The 21,568-nt window shown below is 44.9% G+C and overlaps 2 protein-coding genes across 2 annotated transcripts; both read left to right on the forward strand.

The window, feature by feature from the left end:
* Window positions 1–730: 730 nt before the first annotated feature.
* Window positions 731–10,448, forward strand: LOC116412408. Its single transcript, XM_031906596.1, has 2 exons — window positions 731–1,498; window positions 9,708–10,448. The coding sequence occupies exons 1-2, from the start codon at window positions 1,037–1,039 to the stop codon at window positions 9,921–9,923; spliced, it is 678 nt and encodes a 225-aa protein (XP_031762456.1). The 5' UTR covers window positions 731–1,036; the 3' UTR covers window positions 9,924–10,448.
* Window positions 10,449–14,640: 4,192 nt separating this feature from the next.
* LOC101731020 lies at window positions 14,641–16,888 on the forward strand. The gene is made up of 2 exons (XM_031906360.1): window positions 14,641–15,413; window positions 16,145–16,888. The coding sequence occupies exons 1-2, from the start codon at window positions 14,952–14,954 to the stop codon at window positions 16,343–16,345; spliced, it is 663 nt and encodes a 220-aa protein (XP_031762220.1). The 5' UTR covers window positions 14,641–14,951; the 3' UTR covers window positions 16,346–16,888.
* Window positions 16,889–21,568: the final 4,680 nt, after the last annotated feature.

Raw genomic sequence — 21,568 nt, forward strand, 5'->3', positions numbered from 1 at the left:
GGGGGCACACAGCCCATCACTAAATGGCGGCTCAAGGGAAAGGATGTAAAAGGGCAATATTTACTGATATATATATTCCAGTTTGGGGAGTGCAAAAGCGCTATCTACACTAGCAGAGCCTAAAGTCCAATTTTAAAATCAGAATTTTGCTCCTTTAGGGGAACTAAACCCTCAGCTGTTGCCGGACTACAAATCCCAGAATAATGTAACATATAATGAAGGGTGAGGCATGCTGGGAGCTGTAGTCCAGCAACATCAGGGCTGTATTCTTAAAGCAATATTGCCCAATAAAACTGCATTAAAATGCAAGAAATCCCCCAATGAGAATCCCAGCTGATGTGAGTAAATCCGGCTCCCTGTTCTCTGTTCCTGCAATTGGAGTTGGGAGCAATAAGCACAGTTTCCCAGCACTGAACAAGTCTGTCCCTTTATCCCCATGTCTGATTCCTGTGCCATATAATGAGGGGAAAATGCCATCATTATCTCTATATGTAAGGTACCAGCAAGGGGCCTGACACAGGGAATCAGCATTCTCATTGGTCACTTCTCTTGCACTTACACTCACATTGTTGCTCAGTAGAATTCTCATTGGGGAATTTCCTTGCATCTAGAATTACGACTATAGCAACACTAGGGGGCGCAGTGGGGCAGCGTTATGGTTGGGTTTATATGCCCTTTAAGTTACCAGGAGTGGCTTTTTGCCCCCCTTGGGTACTTTGGGGGCACTGCTGCCTGAGGATCTCAACAAGGGACAATACCAATGAAATTGAGCAGGTGATTGACAGGTCACATTGCAGAAGGCGAGAGGGAGGAGTGAAACTGGTTTGGCAGGAAGAGCACTTACCCCCCAACTGAATAACTGCCAATGGAATTCACACATTAAGCCGCCGCCCTGTTACTGTTCCCTACTCCACACTGGGGTGCCTGGGAGACCCGTAATTAGCGCTGCCTTTCCTGGTTCTGGTTTCCCGAGAGTTCAAACATATTCCTCGTTAGTTAGAAGAGGCGACATTGGAATGTTACAAAACATGACTCCATGGGGCGTAGTCGGTGCTACAGGCTCTATAGATACGCGGAGGCTCATGTATCTCACATTCGCCTGGGACGGACCATGAGCATGGAGATGCCCCGAGCCCCTGGCTGTTACCCCATACTGAATGAGCCTCCTCCGGAATATGATTCTGTGTATATCGACCCTCCTGCCTGCGAGTCTCTTGACCCATCATCCATCGACCCAACATTGCCTCAATATCAACCTTCTCCTCAACCCTCAACTGCCCAGGATGAGTCTTCTAGACCATCTCCCTCAGGCAACCATGAGACTCCACCACCGTATTCCATTACCAATTCCCATCATGCATCACCACGGGCCCCTGCCCGCCGCCAGCTTGGAGGCACCAAAGAACTGAGGGCAAAAAACATCTGCATGGTCTTCTCCTTTATCAACTTTCTTCTCTTCCCCCCAATTGGAGTGATTTGCGTCATTTACTCATTTAAGGTAACTAAGAAATATACTTTAATGTTTTCCTGGTGGGGCACCGGGAAAAAATAACGGTGGGCCCGCGGCACTAGTGCCCGAACCCGACCCCCATGGCACTCCCCCACCCAAAGACAGGTGGGTGCTCTTGGGGGGGTGTGGGAGCCAGGACGGGGGCCCCTTGGGGGGGTGGGGACCCTGGGACAGGAGCCCCGGTGGGCCCTGCACCTCCCAGTCCGACCCTGAGAAGAAGACAATATTACCTTTACTCTGTGCTGAGTGCTACATACCACTATTATTATACAATGTCTTTTTGGGGCCCCAACTTTCTGTATCAGGGTCAGACTGGGGGGCCACTGCCCCAGGGGAACCTGCGTTACCCCAAGGGCCCCCTGCCCTTCAGCACGCCAGAGTAGGGAGATTGGCGGCTCGGGGGGAGTGCCCTGCAGGGATTGGGTTGGGGGAGTGTGAAGGCCATGGCGGGGGCTCCTTGAGGCTCCTGACCTTATGTAGCTAAAGTCACTATAATTATATACCTGAGGGGGGAATTTTTGACACCAAAACCCATTTTCATCGCGAAATATCACTGCGATTTTGTCACAATTTCCAAAAAAAAAAAAAACTGCAACAAATCTGAATGCAAAAATCCGTCATCTAAAACCTGTCGAGATCATGTAGTGTCAATGGTAGGAGAAGGCCTTCCTTTGCTTTGTGGCTTTGCAGGTTTTGGGGATTTTTGACACTGGCTTTTGTATGACAATACAGGTATGGGACCCGTTACCCAGAATGCTCGGGACCTGGGGTTTTCCAGATAAGGGGTCTTTCCGTAATTTGGATCAACCCAATAGGATTGTTTAGGCTCCAATAAGGGGTAATTATATCTTAGTTGGGATCAAGTACAGGTACTGTTTTATTATTACAGAGAAAAGGGAATCATTTAACCATGAAATAAACCCAATAGGGCTGTTCTGCCCCCAATAAGGGGTAATTATATCTTAGTTGGGATCAAGTACAGGTACTGTTTTATTATTACAGAGAAAAGGGAATCATTTAACCATGAAATAAACCCAATAGGGCTGTTCTGCCCCAATAAGGGGTAATTATATCTTAGTTGGGATCAAGTACAGGTACTGTTTTATTATTACAGAGAAAAGGGAATCATTTAACCATGAAATAAACCCAATAGGGCTGTTCTGCCCCAATAAGGGGTAATTATATCTTAGTTGGGATCAAGTACAGATACTGTTTTATTATTACAGAGAAAAGGGAATCATTTAACCATTAAATAAACCCAATAGGGCTGTTCTGCCCCAATAAGGGGTAATTATATCTTAGTTGGGATCAAGTACAGGTGCTGTTTTATTATTACAGAGAAAAGGGAATCATTTAACCATTAAATAAACCCAATAGGGCTGTTCTGCCCCCAATAAGGGGTAATTATATCTTAGTTGGGATCAAGTACAGGTACTGTTTTATTATTACAGAGAAAAGGGAATCATTTAACCATGAAATAAACCCAATAGGGCTGTTCTGCCCCAATAAGGGGTAATTATATCTTAGTTGGGATCAAGTACAGGTACTGTTTTATTATTACAGAGAAAAGGGAATCATTTAACCATGAAATAAACCCAATAGGGCTGTTCTGCCCCAATAAGGGGTAATTATATCTTAGTTGGGATCAAGTACAGGTACTGTTTTATTATTACAGAGAAAAGGGAATCATTTAACCATTAAATAAACCCAATAGGGCTGTTCTGCCCCCAATAAGGGGTAATTATATCTTAGTTGGGATCAAGTACAGGTACTGTTTTATTATTACAGAGAAAAAAGAAAATTAATACCATACTTACCGAAATTTTCTTTTCCTGGTTAATAGATGGCATCATTTACAAGAGGGTAATCTCCACCCCTACCTCCGACTGGACAGAGCACATCATTTAGCAATTAAAGAAATTAACAGTGTGTATATAGGCATGCCCCACCCCCCGGTTCCTTTGTCTTGGTCATTAAGCCTTTTAGGGAGGGTCTTGTAAATGATGCCATCTATTAACCAGGAAAAGAAAATTTCGGTAAGTATGGTATTAATTTTCTTTTTTCCCTGGTTAATATGGCAAAATATTTTTATTTTCTGCTGGTTTGGACTGCTTTTAGAACATTTTGTCCAAATTCTGCTTCTGACGTTGATTTGACGTCTAGCTGATAATGTTTAAGAAATGTAGAGAAGGAACTCCATGCTGCAGCTCTGCAGACTTTATCTGGTGGAACATTCGCTTCTACAGCCCATGAAGCGCTCACTGCTCTTGTGGAGTGTGCCTTAATGCCAATTGGCATCTGTTTCCCCTTCGAAGAATAAGCCTTCTGTATGGCCATCACTATCCAACGACTTATCGTGGATACTGCCGCTGCTTGACCTCTTTTTACTCCTGCCGGAATAACAAACAGCTGTTGTGTTTTTCTGTATTTTGCTGTCCTCTTTAAATAGATGGATAAGCACCTGACCAGGTCTAATGTACTCCATTTCTCTTCCTGGTCTGATTGTGGTCGCTGAAAAAAGGCTGGTAGCACAATTTCTGTATTCAGGTGAAAAGAAGTCATCACCTTTGGTAAAAATGTTGGGTTAGGTCTTAGAATAACTTTATCCAGAAGAAATATCGTATATGGCTCCTGGGCTGACAAGGCTCTCAATTCACTCACTCACTTTGCTGATGTTACCGCTGTTAATAAGACTGTCTTATAAGTCATTATTGTGTCTGAAGCCTCTAGCAAAGGTTCGAAAGGTTGTCCCGTTAAAGCCTCTAGCACTAAAGGCAAATCCCATGAAGGTGCGACATTCTTTCTTGGCGGTTTTATTCTTATAACTGCTGCCATGAATTGAATGACAGCTTGTTCTTGAGCCCAAGCCTTCCCCGTAAAGGCTGAAATTGCTGAGACTTGAGATTTTAGTGTCCTCATGCTAAGGCCTTTTTCTAAGCCTTTCTGCAAAAATTCTAAAATCTGTACAACAGTAACCTGGTCTGCTGTCATCTCTTTGTCTTTCAGATAGTTCATGAATACCTTCCAGGTCTTCTGGTATGTTTTATATGTAGCCCCCTTTCTTGAATTCATCATTGTGTCTACCACAGGCGATGAAAGGCCTGAGCCTCTTAATCTGTTCCTCTCAAACGCCATGCCTTGAGGGCTAGAGTATGTACCTCTGGATGCTGAACTGGTCCCTGTCTCAGTAGCCATGGTACTCTCGGTAATCTCATGGGTATCCCCACCGTCATCCGTCTGAGCAGCCGATACCACGGTCTCCTTGGCCAATCTGGGATGATTGCTATAACCTCTGCTTGATCTTCTCTTATCTTTCTTAGAATTCTTGGTATCATTGGGATTGGTGGGAACACATATAGAAGACCTGAGCTCCAATCCTGCATTAGCGCATCCGTCGCTCTCGCTTTCGGTTCCAGTATTCTGGAATAAAATTGGTCCACCTTCCTGTTGGTTTGTGTCGCCATCAGATCTATGTCTGGTTGGCCCCACCTGTTCACTATTCTTTCGAATATTTGTTGACTGAGTTCCCACTCGTGCCTGTTTAGTAGGTATCGACTTAGGAAGTCTGCAATCTTGTTGTCTTTCCCTGGGAGGAACATTGCTGACAGATCTTCCAGATTGTCCTGCGCCCATTGCATGATTGGTTGCAGTACCTGCATCAGCTGGTTGCTTCTTGTGCCCCCCTGTTTCTTTATATAGCACATCGCTGTGATGTTGTCCATTCTGATTAGTAAGGATTTGCTGCTTAGCAAGTGCCCAAAATCTGCTAGGGCCAATGCCACTGCCTTCAATTCTCTGACATTCGCTGGGAGTAAACTGTCTTGTACAGACCAAACTCCTTGGGTCATCTCTGACCTCCAATAAGCTCCCCAACCTGTCGAGCTGGCGTCGGTGGTCAGCACTTCCCAGGATATGTCTCCTAATCTTCTGCCTCTTGACAGATGATTGTCTTCTAACCACCATTCTAAGGCTGTCTTCAGCTCTCTTGAAATAGAAATGTTCTGGTCCCAGTCTGGACTTAACCTGTCCCATTGGGACGAAAATTCTCTCTGAGGGATTCTGATATTCCATCTTGCCCATTGAGTCATCGGTATCGCCGACGTCAATAAGCCTATCAGCCCCATGAACTGTCTTGCTGAGCAGACTGATCTTTCTTGAAACCATTGCACCTTCTGTTTTATCCTTTGTTTCTTCTCTTCTGGTAATGTCACCACTTCTTTGTCTGTGCAGAACCTTGCTCCCAGATATGTTAGATCTTGAGAGGGAAATAATTGGCTCTTGTCTAGATTTATTATCCAGCCATGACTCTGTAGGTATGCAATAACTTCTTCTTTTTGTACTTCTAAGATGTGAGGTTCCCTTGCTAACATCAAGATGTCATTCAGGTAATAGTAGATGTTGATTGCTCTCCTTCTCAACTCTGCTGTCAATGTTACTAGAACCTTTGAGAATACTCTCGGTGACGTTGCAAGCCCGAAAGGCAGACATGTGAACTGGTAATGATGGCAGGGCCCGACCGTGAACCGAAGAAACTTCTGATGCGACCCTGCAATTGGTATGTGTAGATAAGCATCCTTTAGATCTATAGAAATCATCCAATCTCCTGGCCTTACCTCTGGAATTATTGTGTATAATGATTCCATCTTGAACCTTTTTATCCATAAATATTGATTGAGGTCTCTGAGATCTAGTACTGGCCTGAAGTCCCCTGTCTTCTCCTTTAGCATGAATAAGGGTGAATAGAACCCCTTCTTTCTCTGCGAGGTTGGTACTACCTTGATTGCTCCTTGCATCTTCAATTGATCCACATAATTTAACAATATCTCTCTCCTTTGTCTGTCGTGTGGAATGCGGGAAATTACGAAATGATTCTGTTGGGGAATCTTTGAAAACTCCAGACAATAACCTCTCTCTATTGTCTTCAACACCCAGGCGTCCGATATTGACTTTGCCCAGACCTTTAAAAATTTTGATAATCTCCTGGGGATTTTCTCGGTCTGAGCTGTCCCCCCTTCAAAAATATTTTTTTGCACCTCTTGAGGATGAACCTCTACCTCTAGAGGTTCTGGTCGTCATGTTGGTATCTCTCCTCCAATTCTGTGCCTGTGTATATTCTCTTCCAGGTCTCTATGCTCTCTGGTCTCTAAAGTTTTGCTTATCCCGAAAGGATTGTCTTTGTCTATCTGAACCTGGACCTGAAGAAGAAAAATGTTGCCTTCGCTCCTGCGGCAGAAAAACTCTTTCCTCCTGTGACTCTCTTTATCATATCTTCTAGTTTTGCTCCAAAAAGCATCTCACCCTCAAAAGGCATGTTACATAGATTTGCCTTAGAGGCCTTATCTGCACTCCAGGATCTAAGCCATAGTGCACGTCTTGCCGCCACTGACAATGCTAGTGCTCTAGAAGAGGACTTTACCAAATCAATCGATGCGTCGGCCACAAAATCTGTTGCTAGTTTTAAGTCTGACAGAGATTTTATAATCTCTTCTCTCTCCACTCCATGCTTAATGGCTCTCTCTATCCCATGCAGCCAGGCTTGCATGGCTCGTGATACTGATGTTAATGCTATGGCCAGTCTGCAGGCAGCTGCTGTAGCCAAACAGTTCTTTTTTAGTATAGTCTCCATCTTTCTATCCATAGGATTTGAAAAAGATGACACATCATCCACTGGCAGGACTGTTCTCTTGGATAGTCTAGCCACCGCTGCATCCACCTTTGGTGGTCTTTCCGAAACCTTCTCCTGATCTGGACAAAAAAGGATATAACCTCTGGATTTTATTTTGGACTGTAAATCTAGCATCCATTTTATCCCATTCTGTAGTAATTATTTCCTTAATCGTCTCATGCAAGGGGAAAGTTGCTCGTTCCCTCTTTAGTGTCTTAAAGGGATTGCTTGTAGATGGTTGACCCTCTTGAACCTCTGGCAGTTTTAATTCTTGCCTTACTGCCTTCACTAAGGTTTCTACCAAGGCAAAATCAAATCCCATAAATTGCTCCAAATCTTCTTCTTGCTCTTCTTCAGATAATTCCCCTGTTGATGATTCCTCTACTGGTGAATCATCTCTGGTGAAAATCTCTCTCTCTGCCACCCTCTTTCGAACTTGCTTTGAAGTGCTAGGCGCTGTTGCTTCTTTTATGCCTTGTGCCACTGCATCTTTAATCCATGCCATGATGTCAACTGATTCTGTTGAGGTCTCTCCTGACAGCTTTTTTGTACATGACTGACAAAATTTTGCATCTCTGGCTGCTGGATTCTCACAAGCTGCACATCTTGATTTCTCTCTTGTTCTTACTGGGGTAGACACACTGAAGAAGCATGGGAGACACAAGCAGAGAGACAAAACACAAATGTCTTTAAATTTCCTTTCCTTCTCCATCTTTTAAAAAAATATAGGGTTTTTTTGTTTTTTTTTACCTCCTATCTTCTCTATTCGTGCCTTCTGGGCTGTGTGAGTGGCGAGCTTCCATGCCTGTTAATGATAATAGACACGCTCATAAGGAACCTCATAAGGAAGCAAAGTAAATAGTAGCGACTCTACCTGTTCGCTTATACTGTTCGCTCCCTCTGCGTTCCCGAAGGTGCTGGTATGGCGCAGCGCCTCGCGCCTGCAGCCACGTCCTTAAGAGACGCGACCGCGTCATAACTCCGCCCCCTTACGCCGAACGCGGAAGTCCTGTGTCTCTCCATTGCGCTCCCGCGCGCATTGGTTATTTTAATATGCCAGCCACCAGGTCTGACTCGTCTAATCGCTGCCTCCTTTCCATAAGGTAAGGATCCCCGCAGCGCTGATATAGCAATGCTTATGTCTTTTTTAGCTCGCTGTCAGGCCACCAGGCAAAACCATGCGAGCTCCTCAGTTGAGCCTAAAATGAAAAACTCCCTGGTAATGGAAGCTATATTATTGTATAGGTTCCTAGAAAAAAATCCTTCCAGTCAGTTGTAGGACAGAGTAAAAAAAGACAAAGGAACCGGGGGGTGGGGCATGCCTATATACACACTGTTAATTTCTTTAATTGCTAAATAATGTGCTCTGTCCAGTCGGAGGTAGGGGTGGAGATTACCCTCTTGTTAATGATGCCATATTAACCAGGGAAAAGGGAATCATTTAACCATTAAATAAACCCAATAGGGCTGTTCTGCCCCAATAAGGGGTAATTATATCTTAGTTGGGATCAAGTACAGGTACTGTTTTATTATTACAGAGAAAAGGGAATCATTTAACCATTAAATAAACCCAATAGGGCTGTTCTGCCCCAATAAGGGGTAATTATATCTTAGTTGGGATCAAGTACAGGTACTGTTTTATTATTACAGAGAAAAGGGAATCATTTAACCATGAAATAAACCCAATAGGGCTGTTCTGCCCCAATAAGGGGTAATTATATCTTAGTTGGGATCAAGTACAGGTACTGTTTTATTATTACAGAGAAAAGGGAATCATTTAACCATTAAATAAACCCAATAGGGCTGTTCTGCCCCAATAAGGGGTAATTATATCTTAGTTGGGATCAAGTACAGGTACTGTTTTATTATTACAGAGAAAAGGGAATCATTTAACCATGAAATAAACCCAATAGGGCTGTTCTGCCCCCAATAAGGGGTAATTATATCTTAGTTGGGATCAAGTACAGGTACTGTTTTATTATTACGGAGAAAAGGGAATCATTTAACCATTAAATAAACCCAATAGGGCTGTTCTGCCCCAATAAGGGGTAATTATATCTTAGTTGGGATCAAGTACAGGTACTGTTTTATTATTACAGAGAAAAGGGAATCATTTAACCATTAAATAAACCCAATAGGGCTGTTCTGCCCCCAATAAGGGGTAATTATATCTTAGTTGGGATCAAGTACAGGTACTGTTTTATTATTACAGAGAAAAGGGAATCATTTAACCATTAAATAAACCCAATAGGGCTGTTCTGCCCCCAATAAGGAATCATTATTAAAAATCTGAATTATTTGATTAAAATGGAGTCTATGGGAGATGGCCTTTTTGTAATTCGGAACTTTCTGGATAATGGGTTTCCGGATAAGGGGCCAAATACCTGTATGAAAAAGTCAGTTTTTTCCGTGGTGCTTTCTCAATTTGGATCTTTTGAGAAATGATAATATCCTTTTATGTATTGATGGGGCAAACAAAAAGGCAACATATATGAAACATATATTTATTTATGTATTTATTCTGTTTTCTAGGTGATTTGGGCCAGGCACAGAGGAGAACCTGACAAAGTGAAGAAGCTGAGTGGGCATCTGTATTATTTAAATAAATATTTTTTCTACTTCTGCCTCCCATTGGGGATCGTTATTTACACCACTGTCATTCTCGCCATTGTTTTTAGCCAAAAAGGTGCATCGTCCACAGAAAACAGCTTTTCATCCTTCTTTTCGCCAATGGACAATATGCCCTAATAATATTTTACCATAGACTTTGGTACTTATGTATCATTTCTGTTTATTTATCACCTGGGGAGTCTTTAGCCACATTTCTCCTCTCGTGTCCCGGGAATTTGCAGATCCATCGGCCCAGAATGTCCATCCATTAGTCTCAATGGGATCCTGAATGTTGGGCTTTGATGTATTTTCTATAGCAGGTCCGAACAGACATGGATAAGTTGATGGTGGGTTACGCCATGTATCGGTCATTGGTATGTACCTTGGACTTTGGACTGTAAGGAGCCGCCATTTTGTGATTTGCCCTGAGCATGTTGAGTTCCATTGGCTGGTTCTGTATTTGCCAAAGAATATATCTCAGAGGGGTTCAATGTTGTTTGTATTCCCAATATTCACTGTATGGCCAAAAATATGCTGACCCCCTACCTGCCCAACATCTCATTCCCAACCCAAGGGGATGAATATAACGTTGCCCCTCCCTTTGCTGCTATAACTGCCCCTACCCTTCTGGGAAGGTCCCCACTAGATGTTGCTGGGAGTTGCTCCCATTCAGCCATAAGGGCATTAGTGAGGTTGGGCAGTGATGTTGGGGATCAGGCTCACAGTCGGGGTTCCATCCCACAGGGGGTCAGTTGGGTTGCCCCTCCCTTTGCTGCTATCACTGCCCCTGCCCTTCTGGGAAGGTCCCCACTAGATGTTGCTGGGAGTTGCTCCCATTCAGCCACAAGGGAGTTAGTGAGGTTGGGCAGTGATGTTGGGGGTCAGGCTCATAGTCGGGGTTCCATCCCACAGGGGTTCCCTTTGCTGCTATAACTGCCCCTGCCCTTCTGGGAAGGTCCCACTAGATGTTGCTGGGAGTTGCTCCCATTCAGCCACAAGGGCATTAGTGAGGTTGGGCAGTGATGTTGGGGGTCAGGCTCACAGTCGGGGTTCCATCCCACAGGGGTTCAGTTGGGTTGCCCCTCCCCTTGCTGCTATAACTGCCCCTACCCTTCTGGGAAGGTCCCCACTAGATGTTGCTGGGAGTTGCTCCCATTCAGCCACAAGGGCATTAGTGAGGTTGGGCAGTGATGTTGGGGATCAGGCTCACAGTTGGGGTTCCGAATAATTCCACAGGGGTTTATTGGGTTAATTTCATGCCTCTGTGCATTCAGGTTCTTGGGCAAACCCAATATGTAGGCCCTGGCTCTGTACATTTTTTTTGATACGGCGCCATAATATTTTTTTGCTGTGCAGAATTTCCACCATTTGCGAATTTTTTGAAAGATTCGCAAATTTTCCGCCAAAGTTAAATGGGACAGATTCGCTCATCACTAATGATAAATGTATAATTTATACAGAAAAAAAATCCCCCAATGGGGAAATCCATGGCAAAAACGTTTGCCCATCACTATTTAGCAAAAGTGTAATACAAATTTAGGACGCCGATACAATGTACATATTTTTATATATAAACCGTTATGTAACGTGTATTTGCTTTGTTACAATCATTTGTGTAAATGAAATGTACAATATTGTGTATTTGTTTGATTAAAAAAAAGGATATAATTGCCATCGCTGCGTCAGAGTCTAATACATCTGCTAGGAAAGGAAACCTCTGGGACCGCCGGTCCAATCTGACCCTGGTGCTATTAAGCGCTATGTTATTATATATAGAATAAAACTTCTATATTTCCTATAGAAGTACAGTATAAAGTGAGAACAGCAGAGGGCATACAAGAGCCTTGAGGAACTCAAAAAGAGAGAGGGAATGAGGTGGAGGTGGAGCTAGAAAAGGACTTGAAAGGAGCGATCTGAAAGAAAAGATGTTGGTGGAACCTGGGGTACAGAGGAAGATGTTGGTGGATCCTGGGGTACAGGGGAAGATGTTGGTGGAACCTGGGGTACAGGGGAAGATGTTGGTGGAACCTGGGGTACAGGGGAAGATGTTGGTGGAACCTGGGGTACAGGGGAAGATGTTGGTGGAACCTGGGGTACAGGGGAAAATGTTGGTGGAACCTGGGGTACAGGGGAAGATGTTGGTGGAACCTGGGGTACAGGGGAAGATGTTGGTGGAACCTGGGGTACAAGGGAAGATGTTGGTGGAACCTGGGGTACAGGGGAAGATGTTGGTGGAACCTGGGGTACAGGGAAAGATGTTGGTGGAACCTGGGGTACAGGGGAAGATGTTGGTGGAACCTGGGGTACAGGGGAAGATGTTGGTGGAACCTGGGGTACAAGGGAAGATGTTGGTGGAACCTGGGGTACAGGGGAAGATGTTGGTGGAACCTGGGGTACAGGGGAAGATGTTGGTGGAACCTGGGGTACAGGGAAAGATGTTGGTGGAACCTGGGGTACAGGGGAAGATGTTGGTGGAACCTCGGGTAGAGGTGAAGATGTCGGTGGACCAAGTTACCCCACTTAGTTGATTATTTAATACTGGTCTAAAGACACAAGATTCTTCTTCTCCTGCTTATCTGGACAGGACCAAGCCAGATGTTGCATAGACTTACCAGCAGAAGGTGAGGAGGAGTGAAACTGGTTTGGCAGGAACTGCACTTACCCCCCAACTGAATAATTGACAATGGTATACAAATATTAAGCCGCCGCCCTGTAACTGTTCCCTATGCCGTATTGCGTTGCCTTGGCGACCAGTAATTAGCGCTGCCTGTCCTGGTTCTCCGAGAGTTCGCATTTCATTTCAACACATGATATCGGTATTTTGGAAAACGTGACTCCATGGGGCGTAGTTGGTGCTACAGGCTAAACACACCGAGGCTCATATGTCGTACAGTTGCTTGGATGGACCATGAGCATGGAGATGCCCCGAGCCTCTGGCTGTTACCCCATACTGAATGAGCCCCCTCCGGAATATGATTCCGTGTATATTGACCCTCCTGCCTACTCCGACCCAACATTGCCTCAATATCAACCTTCTCCTCAACCCTCAACTGCCCAGGACGAGTCTTCCAAACCATCTCCCTCAGGCAACTATGAGATTCCACCACCGTATTCCATTACCAATTCCCATCAGGCAGTGGCTCCGGCAGAAGTGAAGGCAAATAACTGCTGCATAGTCTTCTCCTTTATCATCTTTCTTCTCTTCCCCCCACTCGGATTGGTTTCCATCATTAATTCCTTCAAGGTAACTACGGAATATACCATAATGTCAACACAGTTGCCTTGAGAAGAAGAAGGCAGCATTAACTTTACTCCGTGCTGATTGGTGCATATCGCCATTATTATGCAAGGTCTTTTTGGGACCCTGTGTAGAGATCATGTAGAAGTCAATGGTAGAAGAAGACCTTCTTTGCTTGGTGGTTCTAGAGGTTTTGGGGTTTTTTGACGCTGGCTTTTGTTTTTCAATTGGAACCTTTTGAGAAATGATAATACCCTATTACGTATTGATGGGGCAAACAAAGGGGCAACGTACATGGAACATTTATTTATTGATGTATTTATTCTGTTTTCTAGGTGATTAGGTTCATGTATAGAGGAGAACCTGAGACAGTGAAGAAGCTGAGGGGGACTCTGTATTATACAAATAATTTTTTTTTTACGTCAGCCTCCCATTGGCTATCGCTATTTACACCGCCATAATCCTTGCCGTTATTTTTACCCGCAAAGGTGCATCGTCCCAAGAATCCAGCCCTACATTCTACTAGAGGTATGCTTGGAACAGGGGTTTTCCGGATAAGGGATCTCTCCATAATTTGGATCTCCATACCTTAAGTCTACACAAAATAATTTAAACATGAAATAAACCCAATAGGGCTGTTCTGCCCCCAATAAGGGGTAATTATATCTTAGTTGGGATGAAGTACAGGTACTGTTTTATTATTACAGAGAAAAGGGAATCATTTAACCATGAAATAAACCCAATAGGGCTGTTCTGCCCCAATAAGGGGTAATTATATCTTAGTTGGGATCAAGTACAGGTACTGTTTCATTATTGCTTATAATGGAGTCTACGGAAGATGGCCTTTCTGTAATTTGGAACTTTCAGGATAACGGGTTTCTGGATAACAGATCCCATACCTGTACTGATTTCTAACTGGGGGATGCGCCTCCCCTCGCCTCTTAGTGCTGATTTTTTTATTATCAGAGGAGGCCAGAGGGAAGTGCAATAGCGCTATCTACACTAGCAGAGCCTAAATTCCAATTTAAAAAACAGAATTTTGCTCCTTTAGGGGAACTAAACCCTCAGCTGTTGCCGGACTACAAATCCCAGAATAATGTAACATATAATGAAGGGTGAGGCATGCTGGGAGCTGTAGTCCAGCAACATCAGGGCTGTATTCTTAAAGCAATATTGCCCAATAAAACTGCATTAAAATGCAAGAAATCCCCCAATGAGAATCCCAGCTGATGTGAGTAAATCCGGCTCCCTGTTCTCTGTTCCTGCAATTGGAGTTGGGAGCAATAAGCACAGTTTCCCAGCACTGAACAAGTCTGTCCCTTTATCCCCATGTCTGATTCCTGTGCCATATAATGAGGGGAAAATGCCATCATTATCTCTATATGTAAGGTACCAGCAAGGGGCCTGACACAGGGAATCAGCATTCTCATTGGTCACTTCTCTTGCACTTACACTCACATTGTTGCTCAGTACAATTCTCATTGGGGAATTTCCTTGCATCTAGAATTACGACTATAGCAACACTAGGGGGCGCAGTGGGGCAGCGTTATGGTTGGGTTTATATCCCCTTTAAGTTACCAGGAGTGGCTTTTTGCCCCCCTTGGGTACTTTGGGGGCACTGCTGCCTGAGGATCTCAACAAGGGACAAACCAATGAAATTGAGCAGGTGATTGACAGGTCACATTGCAGAAGGCGAGAGGGAGGAGTGAAACCGGTTTGGCAGGAAGAGCACTTACCTTGTGGCTGAATAACTGCCAATGGAATTCACACATTAAGCCGCCGCCCTGTTACTGTTCCCTACTCCACACTGGGGTGCCTGGGAGACCCGTAATTAGCGCTGCCTTTCCTGGTTCTGGTTTCCCGAGAGTTCAAACATATTCCTCGTTAGTTAGAAGAGGCGACATTGGAATGTTACAAAACGTGACTCCATGGGGCGTAGTCGGTGCTACAGGCTCTATAGATACGCGGAGGCTCATGTATCTCACATTCGCCTGGGACGGACCATGAGCATGGAGATGCCCCGAGCCCCTGGCTGTTACCCCATACTGAATGAGCCTCCTCTGGAATATGATTCCGTGTATATCGACCCTCCTGCCTGCGAGTCTCTTGACCCATCATCCATCGACCCAACGTTGCCTCAATATCAACCTTCTCCTCAACCCTCAACTGCCCAGGACGAGTCTTCTAGACCATCTCCCCCAGGCAACCATGAGACTCCACCACCGTATTCCATTACCAATTCCCATCATGCATCACCACAGGCCCCTGCCCACTGCCAGCTTGGAGGCACCAAAGAACTGAGGGCAACTAACTTCTGCATAGTCTTCTCATTTATCAACTTTCTTCTCTTCCCCCTAATTGGAGTGTTTTGCATCATTAAGGCATTTAAGGTAACTAAGAAATATACTTTATTGTTTTCCCGGCGGGGCACCAGGAAATAAACCAGTGGGCCTGAGTCACTAGTGCCTGAACCCGATCCCCATGGCACTCCCCCACCCAAAGATCTCCCTCCCCCTTTGTGCCTAAGGTAAGACTAAAGCAGGTGCCTTGGGGGGGTGGGGACCCTGGGACGGGAGCCCCGGTGTTCCCCTCACCCACCAGTCCGACCCTGAGAAGAAGACAATATTACCTTTACTCTGTGCTGAGTGCTACATACCGCCATTATTATACAATGTCTTTTTGGGGCCCCAGCTTTCTGTATCAGGGTCAGACCGGGGGGGCGCTACCCCAAGGCCCCCCTGTCCTTCAGTACATCAGGGGAGGGAGACTGGCGGCTTGGGGGAGTGCCCTGCGGGGATTGGGTTGGGGGAGTGTGAAGGCCATGGCGGGGGCTCCTTGAGGCTCCTGACCTTATGTAGCTAAAGTCCATGTAATGAAGACTAGGGCTATTATATACCTGAGGGGGGCATTTTTGACACCCAAACCCAATTTTGTCACAAAAAAACCCTTTTACTATAAAACAAAACCGAATCTGAATGCAAAAATACATCATCTAAAACCTGTCGAGATCCTGTAGAAGTCAGAAGAAGACCTTTCTTTGTACAACAATAATGGATCTTTTAATAAATGAAAATATCCTATTGAAACATATAGTTATTGCTGTATTTATTCTGTTTTCTAGGTGATTTGGTTCAGGCACAGAGGAGAACCTGACAAGGTGGAGAAGCTGAGTGTGGATCTGTATCATACAAATAAACTTTTCTTCTTCCTCTGCCTCCTATTGGGTATCTTTTACACTTCTATGATTCTCATCATTGTTTTGACCCCCAAAGGTCAAAACAGCTCAGCATCCTTCTATTCGCCAGTGCACTATTGGCCCTAATAATATTTTAATATTTATTTGGTACTTATGTATCATCTCTGTTTATTTATCACCTGGGGAGTCTTTAGCCACATTTCTCCTCTCGTGTCCCGGGAATTTGCAGATCCATCGGCCCAGAATGTCCATCCATTAGTCTCAATGGGATCCTGAATGTTGGGCTTTGATGTATGTTCTATAGCAGGTCCGAACAGACATGGATGAGTTGATGGTGGGTTACGCCATGTATCGGTCATGGACTGTCATTGGTACATACCAAGGAGCCGCCATTTTGTGATTTGCCCTAAGCATGTTGAGTTCAGTTGGCTGGTTCTGTATTTGCCAAAGAATATATCTCAGAGGGGTTCAATGTTGTTTATATTCCCAATATTCACTGTATGGCCAAAAATATGCTGACCCCCTACCTGCCCAACATCTCATTCCCAACCCAAGGGGATATATGAAGTTGCCCCACTCTTTGCTGCTATAAATGCCCCTGCCCTTCTGGGAAGGTTCCCACTAGATGTTGCTGGGAGTTGCTCCCATTCAGCCACAAGGGCATTAGTGAGGTTGGGCAGTGATGTTGGGGATCAGGCTCACAGTCGGGGTTCCATCCCACAGGGGTTCAGTTCGGTTACCCCTCCCTTTGCTGCTATAACTGCCCCTACCCTTCTGGGAAGGTCCCCCACTAGATGTTGCTGGGAGTTGCTCCCATTCAGCCATAAGAGCATTAGTGAGGTTGGGCAGTGATGTTGGGGGTCAGGCTCACAGTTGGGGTTCCGAATAATTCCACAGGGGTTTATTGGGTTAATTTCAGGCCTCTGTGCAGTCAGGTTCTTGGGCAAACCCAATCTGTAGGCCCTGGCTCTGTACACGGGGGGCATTATTGTGCTGCAACGGGAAAGAGCCCCACAAATGATTCCAGGAATGTCATTGCATCATGTAGGGGCAAAAAAATTGTTGCACGCATCACTTTTTTTGATGTGCGACAATATTTTTTTCCGCCATTTGCGAATCTTTTGAAAGATTCGCAAATTTTCCGCCAAAGTTAAATGGGACAGATTCGCTCCTCACTAATGCTAAATGTATCGTTTATACAGAGAAATTTCTATACAAATGATATATTTAGTATAAGTTCAATACAAATTTAGGACGCAGAGACTTTACTATGTACATATTTTTATATATAAACCGTTATGTAACGTGTATTTGCTTTGTTACAATCATTTGTGTAAATGAAATGTACAATATTGTGTATTTGTTTGATTATAAAAAGGATTTAATTGTCAGAGTCAGTTATTTGCGCTCTAATACACCTGCTGGGAAAGGAAACCCCCTGAAAGATATATCAGACCTTCCTGTCAATCACAGTCTGGCCCCGCCTCCTACATGGAGAAAGACAGGCTGCTGGGAGGGAGATACAAACTGATTATTTTGAATTAATTAAATGTAAAAAGTTTCATATTTCCATTGGATAAAGCTTACAATACATTTTCATGATAATTGCTGAGAGCCAACATTAAAGGGGATTGGAGATATTGATATTCTAAGATTATTTGCAATTGGATTTCATTTTTTGTTAGTTATTTCATTTTTTGTTCAGCAGCTCTCCATCTGGTATTTTAGCAGCTCTCTGGTTGCTAGGGGCTTATATACCCTGGTGCTATTAAGCGCTATGTTATTATGTATAATAAGTGCTCGTTAGGGGATAGCTGCCTGGAAAACTCTACTGATGCATCGTTAGGTCGTTATTATCTGACTTTGGCATAGGAAAATATAGTCAGTTGCAAGTCTATGGGGGTCGTCCAAGCAATGTCACACCATGTTCTGGGGCTGCTTTGAATGCGCACATTGTTTTATGTACTGAGCCCTTCATAGACCTTTCTCCCTAGTTCAGACCCAAGTTCAGTCCCAAGTTCAGTTCAAAGTTCAGCCCCAAGTTCAGCCCCTAGTTCAGCCCCTAGTTCAGCCCCTAGTTCAGCCCCAAGTTCAGTCCCAAGTTCAGCCCCTAGTTCAGTCCCTAGTTCAGCCCCTAGTTCAGCCCCAAGTTCAGTCCCAAGTTCAGTCCCTAGTTCAGCCCCTAGTTCAGCCCCTAGTTCAGCCCCTAGTTCAGCCCCTAGTTCAGTCCCAAGTTCAGTCCCAAGTTCAGTCCCTAGTTCAGTCCCTAGTTCAGCCCCTAGTTCAGTCCCTAGTTCAGTCCCAAGTTCAGCCCCTAGTTCAGTCCCTAGTTCAGCCCCTAGTTCAGCCCCAAGTTCAGTCCCAAGTTCAGTCCCTAGTTCAGTCCCAAGTTCAGCCCCTAGTTCAGTCCCAAGTTCAGCCCCAAGTTCAGCCCCAAGTTCAGTCCCAAGTTCAGCCCCAAGTTCAGCCCCAAGTTCAGCCCCTAGTTAAGCCCCTAGTTCAGTCCCTAGTTCAGTCCCTAGTTTAACCCTAAGTTCAGTCCCTAGTTCAGCCCCAAGTTCAGCCCCTAGTTCAGTCCCTAGTTCAGCCCCTAGTTCAGCCCCTAGTTCAGCCCCTAGTTCAGCCCCTAGTTCAGCCCCTAGTTCATTCCCTAGTTCAGTCCCTAGTTTAACCCCAAGTTCAGCCCCAAGCTCAGTCCCTAGTTCAGTCCCAAGTTCAGCCCCTAGTTCAGTCCCTAGTTCAGCCCCTAGTTCAGCCCCAAGTTCAGTCCCAAGTTCAGTCCCTAGTTCAGCCCCTAGTTCAGTCCCTAGTTCAGCCCCAAGTTCAGTCCCTAGTTCAGCCCCTAGTTCAGTCCCTAGTTCAGCCCCTAGTTCAGCCCCTAGTTCAGTCCCTAGTTCAGTCCCAAGTTCAGTCCCAAGTTCAGCCCCTAGTTCAGTCCCTAGTTCAGCCCCAAGTTCAGTCCATAGTTCAGCCCGAAGATCAGTCCCTAGTTGAGCCCCTAGTTCAGTACCTAGTTCAGTCCCAAGTTCAGTCCCAAGTTCAGTCCCAAGTTCAGTCCCAAGTTCAGTCCCAAGTTCAGTCCCAAGTTCAGTCCCTAGTTAAGCCCCAAGTTCAGTCCCTAGTTCAGTCCCAAGATCAGTCCCTAGTTCAGTCCCAAGTTCAGTCCCTAGTTCAGTCCCTAGTTTAGCCCCTAGTTCAGTCCCAAATTCAGCCCCTAGTTCAGTCCCTAGTTCAGTAAATACATTTTCCTATAGAAGTACAGTATAAAGTGAGAACAGCAGAGGGCATACAAGAGCCAGAACAGAGAGAGGGAATGAGGTGGAGGTTAGGCTAGAAAAGGACTTGAAAGGAGCGATCTGAAAGAAAAGATGTTGGTGGAAGGTGGGGTACAGGGGAAGATGTTGGTGGAACCTGGGGTACAGGGGAAGATGTTGGTGGAACCTGGGGTACAGGGGAAGATGTTGATGGAACCTGGGGTACAGGGGAAGATGTTGGTGGAACCTGGGGTACAGGGGAAGATGTTGGTGGAACCTGGGATACAAGGGAAGATGTTGGTGGTACCTGGGATACAGGGGAAGATGTTGATGGAACCTGGGGTACAGGGGAAGATGTTGGTGGAACCTGGGATACAAGGGAAGATGTTGATGGAACCTGGGGTACAGGGGAAGATGTTGGTGGAACCTGGGGTACAGGGGAAGATGTTGGTAGAACCTCGGGTAGAGGTGAAGATGTTGGTGGACCAAGTTACCCCACTGAGTTGATTATTTAATACTGGTCTAAAGACACAAGATTCTTCTTCTCCTGCTTATCATGACAGGACCAAGCCAGATGTGGCATAGACTTACCAGCAGAAGGCGAGGAGGAGTGAAACTGGTATTCAAATATTAAGCCGCCGACCTGTAACTGTTCCCTATGCCGTATTGCGTTGCCTTGGAGACCAGTAATTAGCGCTGCCTGTCCTGCTTCTCCAATGTTTAATTTCAAACATATTTCTTTTCTGTTAAAACACGATATCGTTATTCTGGAAAACATGACTCCATGGGGCGTAGTTGGTGCTACAGGCTAAACACACCGAGGCTCATATGTCGTACATTCGCCTGGGACGGACCATGAGCATGGAGATGCCCCGAGCCTCTGGCTGTTACCCCATACTGAATGAGCCCCCTCCGGAATATGATTCCGTGTATATTGACCCTCCTGCCTACGAGTCTCTTGACCCATCATTCATAACATACTCCGACCCAACGTTGCCTCAATATCAACCTTCTCCTCAACCCTCAACTGCCCAGGACGAGTCTTCCAAACCATCTCCCTCAGGCAACTATGAGATTCCATCACCATATTCCATTACCAATTCCCATCAGGCACCGGCTCCGGCAGAAGTGAAGGCAAATAACTGCTGCATAGTCTTCTCCTTTATCATCTTTCTCCTCTTACCCCCACTCGGATTGGTTTCCATCATTAACTCCTTCAAGGTAACTACGGAATATACCATAATGTCAAGACAGGTGCCTTGAGAAGAAGAAGGCAGCATTAACTTTACTCTGTGCTGATTGGTGCATATCGTCATTGTTATACAAGGTCTTTTTGGGACCCTGTGTAGAGATCATGAAGAAGTCAATGGTAGAAGAAGACCTTCTTTGCTTGGTGGTTCTAGAGGTTTTGGGGTTTTTTGACGCTGGCTTTGGTTTTTCAATTGGAACCTTTTGAGAAATGATAATATCCTATTATGTATTGATGGGGAAAACAAAGAGGCAACGTACATGGAACATATATTTATTGATGTATTTATTCTGTTTTCTAGGTGATTTGGTTCATGTATAGAGGAGAACCTCAGACAGTGAAGAATAATTTTTTTTTTTTACGTCAGCCTCCCATTGGCTATCGCTATTTACACCACCGTAATTCTTGCCGTTATTTTTACCCGCAAAGGTTCATCGTCCCAAGAATCCAGCCCTACGCACAACTAGAGGTATGGGATCTATTATCCAGAATGCTTGGAACAGGGGTTTTCCGGATAAGGGATCTCTCCATAATTTGGATCTCCATACCTTAAGTCTACACAAAATAATTTAAACATGAAATAAACCCAATAGGGCTGTTCTGCCCCAATAAGGGGTAATTATATCTTAGTTGGGATCAAGTACAGCTACTGTTTAATTATTACAGAGAAAAGGGAATCATTTAACCATTAAATAAACCCAATAGGGCTGTTCTGCCCCCAATAAGGGGTAATTATATCTTAGTTGGGATCAAGTACAGGTACTGTTTTATTATTACAGAGAAAAGGGAATCATTTAACCATGAAATAAACCCAATAGGGCTGTTCTGCCCCAATAAGGGGTAATT

The sequence above is a fragment of the Xenopus tropicalis genome, chromosome 7 (assembly GCF_000004195.4).
Source record: "Xenopus tropicalis strain Nigerian chromosome 7, UCB_Xtro_10.0, whole genome shotgun sequence".
Taxonomy (NCBI): domain Eukaryota; kingdom Metazoa; phylum Chordata; class Amphibia; order Anura; family Pipidae; genus Xenopus; species Xenopus tropicalis.